Raw genomic sequence first — 7,730 nt, 5'->3', positions numbered from 1 at the left:
GACAGCCAGGGCTATGCAGAGAAACCCTGTCTCAAAACAAAACAAAACAAGGACAGCCAGGGCTATGCAGAGAAATTCTGTCTCAAAACAAAACAAAAACAAAAACAAAAACAAAAAGGAAAGAAAAAGAAAGTGATGGAGGTGGGTAGCTGTGGTGACACTGGAGAGGCAGAGGCTACAAAGTACCACTTGCTCTGTCCCTACTCCTACCCCATCCCACCCCCCAAAAAGAAGAGAGTTAACTAAGGAGTGAAGCTGAGCCTTAGAAGGAAACGGGGACCATGGGAGGAAGAGGGTGCAGAGGTCGTGTGCTGGCCACGGATGCCAGGGCTCACTCCTGGGGAGCAGCCGGTGATGTTCTTCTGTTCCCTTCTAGGTGTTCTATTACTCAACAGGAATCTTCAAGGATGCGGGTGTCCAGGAGCCGATCTATGCCACGATTGGAGCGGGTGTGGTTAATACTATCTTCACTGTAGTTTCTGTAAGTTGGATAGTTTGGATTGGGGCATGGGGATGAGAGAAACAAGAATTCTTCCTTCAAGTGTTCAAAGATAGACTGTCTTTCAGCTTCTCACATCTGGTTAAAACCATTTTATTGCTTTCCCCTGGGAGAAATAATATTGGATGATGAGTGTACTAAGTAATCTTCACTCACCCAGCAACTATAGAACGGATGGGAACGGGGAAGTGTGGACACACTAGGTGTGCCTAGAGATGGGGTAAGGCAGTAATGACCTGTACAAGGCATGTTCACGGAATCCGAAACGTCTTGCCTTCTAGCTGTTCCTGGTGGAGAGGGCAGGGAGGAGAACCCTGCATATGATAGGCCTGGGAGGCATGGCTGTTTGTTCTGTTTTCATGACCATTTCTCTGTTACTAAAGGTGAGTGCTCGTTGAGTGGAGGAAGGGATGGGGTTGATAAGGCTGTAGTTTACTCTCTGCTGTGGGGGCTGGGGTATTGACCTTCAAGGTCATCAATAAAGTCAAGTTTGAGATTTCCAAAGGTTTTAATGAAGGCATCCCTTTAGAGCTAGGTAAGTGGGTATCATGGCAATGCATGAGATCTCGATTGTAAGACACATTGTTGAATTCAGTTCTAAGGTAAGGACTTATGTAGCCTAGGATAGCCTTGAATTCCAGCTGCTTTGTACTGACTGTGTGGGTCTGGGCCACCTGATCAGTGTCCTCAGGCTTGATGACAATCACCTTTATCTACTGAGCCATCTTGCAAGCCATATCTAATTTAATTCCTAGCAGTCATCTAGGAATTAAGGCCAGACATTGGCTGTAACAGATATCACTCTGAGGTAGTTCTACTTGACAGATGTTGACATGGTCTAGGTACAGAGTGAGAAGGCTGAGGTCCTATAGCTTGGATTCAGAAGCGCTTGGCTTTTTACTCACAAGCTGAGTGACTACTTTAGACAATAGCTCTGAAAATGGACCCTATGTCATACCGCATTTAAACGAACTTTGCTTTCTTTCTTTCTCTTGCAGGATGACTATGAAGCCATGAGCTTTGTCTGTATTGTGGCTATCTTGGTCTACGTAGCCTTCTTTGAGATTGGACCTGGCCCCATTCCCTGGTTCATTGTGGCTGAGCTCTTCAGCCAGGGCCCCCGCCCAGCTGCCATTGCGGTGGCTGGCTGTTGTAACTGGACCTCCAACTTTCTGGTTGGAATGTTATTCCCCTCAGCTGCAGTAAGTACATTTAAAATTAAACATGGTCTCTCACAAAGCAGCTGACTTACTCCAAGACATTATTAAGATTCGCCTTAGTAACCCAGGGGAAAGGATTGTGTTAAGCGCCTAAATCAGATTTACTGCTTCATTCTCAACAAAACAGGATGGGCCAGCATGGGGCTCATGGCTGCAATCCTAGCACTTGGGAAGATGTGGGAAGAGGGTTGGCCAGCCTGGGCTACAATTGAAACCCTGTATCAAAACAAAAAATTAAGAGGGAAAACCGCAAACTTTGAGGACCTGAGATGGGGTAGGAACGGAAGGACAGTAGCAAGTCCCCAAACTTCTCAGACCAATGTTGAAATCATCACTTCAGTCAGCACCGAGGGCTCCTAAAGGGTAGGGGGTCTTCGGGATTTCCTGTTAGAAAATGACCTGGTAAACCCTGTGTCAAAAAACCAAAAACAAAAAGAAAAAAAGAAAATGACCTGGAGCTTCCTTGTTCTGTAAACCATTTCCTATTCCCAGGAGTCTTTCTACACATCTGTATTTTAAACATTGTTGCTCATACATCTTAATATCAAAAATCCCTGGAAGCACAAGAAGTGGTGACACACATTTTTTTAAAATGGTTATTATGTGTTTTACCCATGTATGTCTTGTCACTTGCGTGGCTGGGTTACAGACCATTATGAATGAGCTGCCTTATGGATGCAGGGGATTAACAGAGCCTAGGTCCTCTGGAAGAGCAAGACAGTTATCTTAACCACTGAGACATCTCTCCAGCCCCAGCATTTGCCTTTAATCCCAGCACTTGGGAGGCAGAGGCAAGCGGATTTCTGAGTTTGAGGCCAGCCTAGTCTACAAAGTGAGTTCCAGGCCAGCCAGGGCTATACATACAGAGGAACAAGAAAAAGAAAAGAAAAAAAGAAAAAAGAACGGCATATGTCTTGCAGAGATAGATAATAGCATCACAAGTCAACTGACCAATGATGCTGTTGGAAGACTTGTAGTTTATTTAAGGCTAGTCAGATAGAAATGGTAAGGCTAGCCGGGCGTGGTGGCGCACGCCTTTAATCACAGCACTCGGGAGGCAGAGACAGGAGGATTTCTGAGTTCGAGGCCAGACTGGTCTACAGAGTGAGTTCCAGGACAGCCAGGGCTAAAACAGAGAAACCCTGTCTCAAAAAAACAGGAAAAAAAAAAAAAAAAGAAAAAAGAAAAGAAATGGTAAGGCTCCCCTCACATTTATAAACACTTAAATTGGTACATTTGTGTGAATCAGTCAACCACCAATGAACAGTCTTCTTTCTCCTGTCCCCTAGGCCTACTTGGGACCCTACGTTTTTATCATCTTCGCTGCCTTCCTCATTTTCTTCCTAATCTTCACCTTCTTCAAAGTCCCGGAGACCCGAGGCAGGACTTTTGAGGATATTGCTCGGGCCTTCGAGGGGCAGGCGCAGTCTGGGAAAGGCCCTGCTGGTGTGGAGTTGAACAGCATGCAGCCGGTCAAGGAGACCCCTGGCAATGCCTGAGCTGGACCTCCTCCTTCACCTCCCTCCACTGTGGAAAGCCACCTCCCCTGAAGTGGGGAGACCTCATCAGGATGAACCAGGACTGAGCGCTGCTATTCTCACTCACCCCACACACTCCATGAAAACTCAGCTGCACCCAACGCTGGGGTTGACCAGATGGCCAATGGCTTTTAAGTGTTTGCTTTGGGGGATATTTCTCTCGTAATCAGGAAAGACCAAGTAAGCCTACCTTTATATCAGGAGGGAAGGGGCCGCAGCTCCCCTTAGGTTCTAAAACCCGCTAACTAGGACAACTAGGGAGTAGGAGTGGGGTGCAGCACTGCCCCCACCACCACCTTAGCTTGCCAGGAAACAAATCTTCATGTCCAGTGTGGAGGGCCCTGGGGGATTGAACAAAAGCCCTCCTCACTTGATACAGCTCTGCACAGCAAAGTAACTTGAGTTTTATTTATTTTATCTTCAGGTTGAATTGCATAAATATTTATTTTTTTAATTGTAATTTTACCAAATAATGAGACAGTGACGAAATTGAGGTTGGAGGGAGGTGTTTAAGGAGAGGTTCTGGAGGAAAGAAAGTTTGTTGCTGGAGAGAGGGTACAAGAGGGAGGATGGATGTTACTGGTGGCCGGTGAGTCACTTCCTTTGTAGAGGGAGGGTCGCTATCCCTTGTTATTTTTCAGAAGAGTGAGTGCCTGTACTAAAAGGCTCATGGCTTTCTGTGGGCCTTTTCTTTTAAGATTATAGTTTTTATGTAGTGTTACTAAAATCTAGGCTTGTTACTCAAGTGGTCTTTGTAGTTAGTGATATTGATGGATTTTTATGTTGCATGGAGTCCAGAAAAGAGGGGGGGGGGATCACCGCAAGCCTCTCATTTCCCTGGACCAAACACCCTCTCTGTCCTGTGAGCTCCCTTCTTTTCTGAAGGTCACTCCCATTACCAAATGGGCGAGCCAACGAGCCATGTGGATGAGACACAAAGACAGTAGTTATTGAGAGGCATTTTTTTTTTCAACTTGGTTTTTTAAAGAGATTTTAGGTGTTGATTTGTTTTATTTTGGTTTAAAGGGATTCATAGCTAACTTGGATTTTGTTACCTCAGCTCTGGGAGAGGGTTTTCACTGGATGACGACTAATGACCTGTTTTGAGGGAGTACATTGGTTGCTCCGGCGTCGTGGCATGCTAGCCTATGTCTGTTACAGTCTCAGGCTGCCCTTGTTTCCACATTCCTGTGCTATTGTGCTACATGCCCAAGGGGCCTTGACTCTGCTACACACATTATAGACAGTGAATGAATGTGCAGTGTGATCCACGCATGAGGGCATGAATGTCTGTGAGCTGTCCACTTTGCTCTGGGTGTGAAGTCCCTGGTCCCTTGGCTCCTGTAGATTTTTTTTTTTTTTTAATCGACTATTGGAACTCAACCCTGTGTACAGAGGCAGCACTGCCTCTGCTGGGTGGAGTTTGCACCCAGGATTAGATGCTACTCGTGGGGTTCCCTGACCCTGTTGGAGAGGGGTGCTTCCTTGACGTCTGAGGTTGGAAGGCTCTGCCTCACTCCAGTTAGGAGGCGCAATGGAAAGGTGTGAGGTCAGGGCTGTGGCTCCTGAAGACCCAGTTGTGGGCCAAGGGTGGCTTTATTTAAAGGGAGTTGAGAAACGTGGCATATTGGTATGTTGAGCATATCACCAAGATTCCCTTCTGCTGTAGGTCACAGACACCTTCCCAACTGTCCCTTCCTCCACTTCCATAAAGGGAGACAACCCTGATGGGCCTCACCCCTTTTCCATAGGTCACTGGATCCCACTGTCATCCTCGGTGCTTACACATTTCAGACCCTTTAGGCAAACCCTTGCATAGAGTGGTAGAGCCGTACATATCTCAGTGCTCGGTTTCAGTATTCAACTCTCCACTCCCTGTGGCCAGTGCAAGTTTGGATTTAAAAACACGGATTGCTATGGAAAGGGGATTTGCTGGGAAAGGGGACTCCTCTAACTTAACCTCTTCGGTTCCTCTGGGAGTTGGCAGTAATGCTGGGTGGAGTTTTTACATTTGCCAATGGCCATCTTGTGAATATCTTCATACATACTTTCTATTAATTAATGTTACTGTAGTTTCTGTTTTGAAATAAAACTTCTGAATGTATGTGTCATGTCACAAGCTTATTTTTTTCCCCCTCTTGTTCTTTCTCATTGGGCTTTAAAAAACAAACAATTTCCCAGCCGTAGCCTTCACTCAGGGAGGGCCAAACAAAATAGAGGTCGGGTTGAACTGTTATTGACCGCTCAGTCAATAAACAGGTTCTCCAGCGCAGGAGTAAGGATTAAAAAGAAAAAAGACAATGAGACAACATTGTAGCATGACCCCAGTCAATTCTGAGACTGAAGGCAAATTTTAAGAATGTTTTCCTAATCTGCTTTTTATACCATTTTAATTACGTGCAAGTAATAAGGAACATTAAGGAACTAGCAAGGCAGTAAGTAAGCAGAGTCCCGTGATTACTCCTATGAAAGTTGTTTCCAAGGGCTTGTCATAATGACCAAAATACCTGAGCCCACTCCCTTGTCCAAGCCCAAAATCTTGCCTGAAGCCTACTTTTGTTCCACCCTAAGATTAAAACTGCTGTCTTAGCCGGGCAGTGGTGGCTCACACCTTTAACCCCAGCACTTGAGAGGCAGAGGCAGACAGATTTCTGAGTTTGAGGCCAGCCTGTTCTACAGAGTGAGTTCCAGGACATCCAGGGCTACACAGAGAAGTCCTGTCTTGAAAAAACCCAAGCCAAAACAAACTTTTTTTTAAAGATTTTATTTATTTATTCTATGTAAGTACACTGGTGTCTTCAGACACACCAGAAGAGGGCATCTGATCCCATTACAGATGGTTGAGAGCCACCATGTGGTTGCTGGGATTTGAACTCAGGACCTCTGGAAGAGCAGTCAGTGCTCTTTAACCACTGAGCCACCTCTCCAGCCCTGAAACTTCCTTCTTAATCATGCCCTAATGTCAGATTCCTGCCAGAAGCCCATTCCATTCCTGTCCTTGACCAATGTCAGATTCCTGCCAAGCAGCACCCCAAAGGCTCTCCACATGTTATGTCTAAACTACTGAAGAAACTTGGAATTACATCAACCACTCTGCAGCCTCCTCTACCTGCTCAGGAGCTCATGATGGCTTCTTCCCTATATGAACTGACTCTGGACAGTGTCCATGGCTGCAGCCTCCAGCTCCCACATCTGAGCTGTGTCCCTGATGGATCAGTCTTGGGGTGTGCGTTCAATAAACCGTCCCTGTCTAACTGAGCTTAGGGTTTGTGGGGTGACTCCTGGACCCTAACAAAACAAAGAGGGCAGAACAATAATTTCTCTACGTTTACAGCCAAAGCAGGAAGGAAAAAGCCAAGTTGGGAGTACTAAAGTTGGGAGTCGATCTAAGGATTGTTTAAAAAAACAAAACAAAGCCGGGCAGGGGTGGCTCACGCCTTTAATCCTAGCACTTGGGAGGCAGAGACAGGTGGATTTCTGAGTTCAAGGCCAGCCTGGTCTACAAAGTGAGTTCCAGGACAGCCAGGGCTACACAGAGAAACCCTGTCTGGAAAAAACAAACAAACAAACAAATAAATAAATAAATAAATAAATACAAATAGGACCAGAGAGATGTCTCAGTGGTTAAGAGCACTTCCTACAAAGTGAGTTCTAGGACAGCCAGGGCTATACAAAGAAACCCTGTCTCCAAACCTACCCCCCCAAAAAGAGCACTTCCTAAATTCAATTCCCAACAACGTATGGTGGCTCACAACCATCTATAATAGGATTTGATGACCTCTTCTGATGCATAGGTGTACATGCAGACAGAGTACTCATATACATAAAATCTTTTTTTTTCTTAAATCTGCATCAAAGATTTGTGACTTCCTACTTCAAAATTAGGGTAACATCCCCTCCATTTCTGGATTGTGGTTTATTCCAGATGTAATCAAGCTGACAACCAGGAATATCCATCACAACATGCAACATGTTTGAGAGTCAGGACCTTGGGCAGTTCTCCAGCCCTTTAAATGAAAGTATAGATTGTTCCCACACCTAAACATACAGGGACTACGTCCATCGTCACTAGAGAAGGAAGGCTTCCAGAGTTTAGCCTTCTGGTGCTTAGCAGAAAGGTGGACATCCTTGTAAGTGGTTACTGGGAAAGTGTGCTGATAATAGACCTGCAGCAGAAGAAATCTAATATCCTCATAAATCCAGAAGCAGGAGCCTTCAGAAGAACAGAGTCACACCAACATCGATAAAGAGGTGATGTTTGCCTAAGGGACTTAAATGTTAACCATCTTTGCTGCTAATTGAATTTTTATCTTAATATCTGAATCAATTGTTTTCATTATGAGTGACTTATTTCCTCACAGTGAAAAGATTTGCCACTGGACTCAGCTGTGTGCAGATAATGAGTGCTTTTTGTCTCGTTAGTGATTATTCTTGTCTTTTCTTTTCATGCGTGTGTGTGTGTGTGTGTGTGTG

At 45.3% G+C, this 7,730-nt stretch overlaps 1 protein-coding gene across 2 annotated transcripts in view; it reads left to right on the top strand.

Annotated features, from left to right (window-relative positions):
* Positions 1–5,376, top strand: part of Slc2a3 (solute carrier family 2 member 3) — a 72,045-nt gene extending 66,669 nt beyond the window's left edge. For both annotated transcript variants that reach the window (XM_029535474.1, XM_021190047.1), the window contains 4 exons: positions 377–481; positions 781–882; positions 1,498–1,701; positions 3,009–5,376. In XM_029535474.1, coding sequence (XP_029391334.1) covers positions 377–481; positions 781–882; positions 1,498–1,701; positions 3,009–3,218 — 621 coding nt within the window. In that variant the 3' untranslated portion in view covers positions 3,219–5,376. The remainder of the gene's footprint in view (positions 1–376; positions 482–780; positions 883–1,497; positions 1,702–3,008) is intronic.
* The last annotated feature ends 2,354 nt before the right edge of the window (positions 5,377–7,730 follow it).

Source organism: Mus pahari, chromosome 2, assembly GCF_900095145.1.
Source record: "Mus pahari chromosome 2, PAHARI_EIJ_v1.1, whole genome shotgun sequence".
In the NCBI taxonomy this organism is placed as follows: Eukaryota; Metazoa; Chordata; class Mammalia; order Rodentia; family Muridae; genus Mus; species Mus pahari.
Note: the sequence above shows the minus strand (reverse complement) of the source record. Positions and strands in the feature narration are given on the sequence as shown.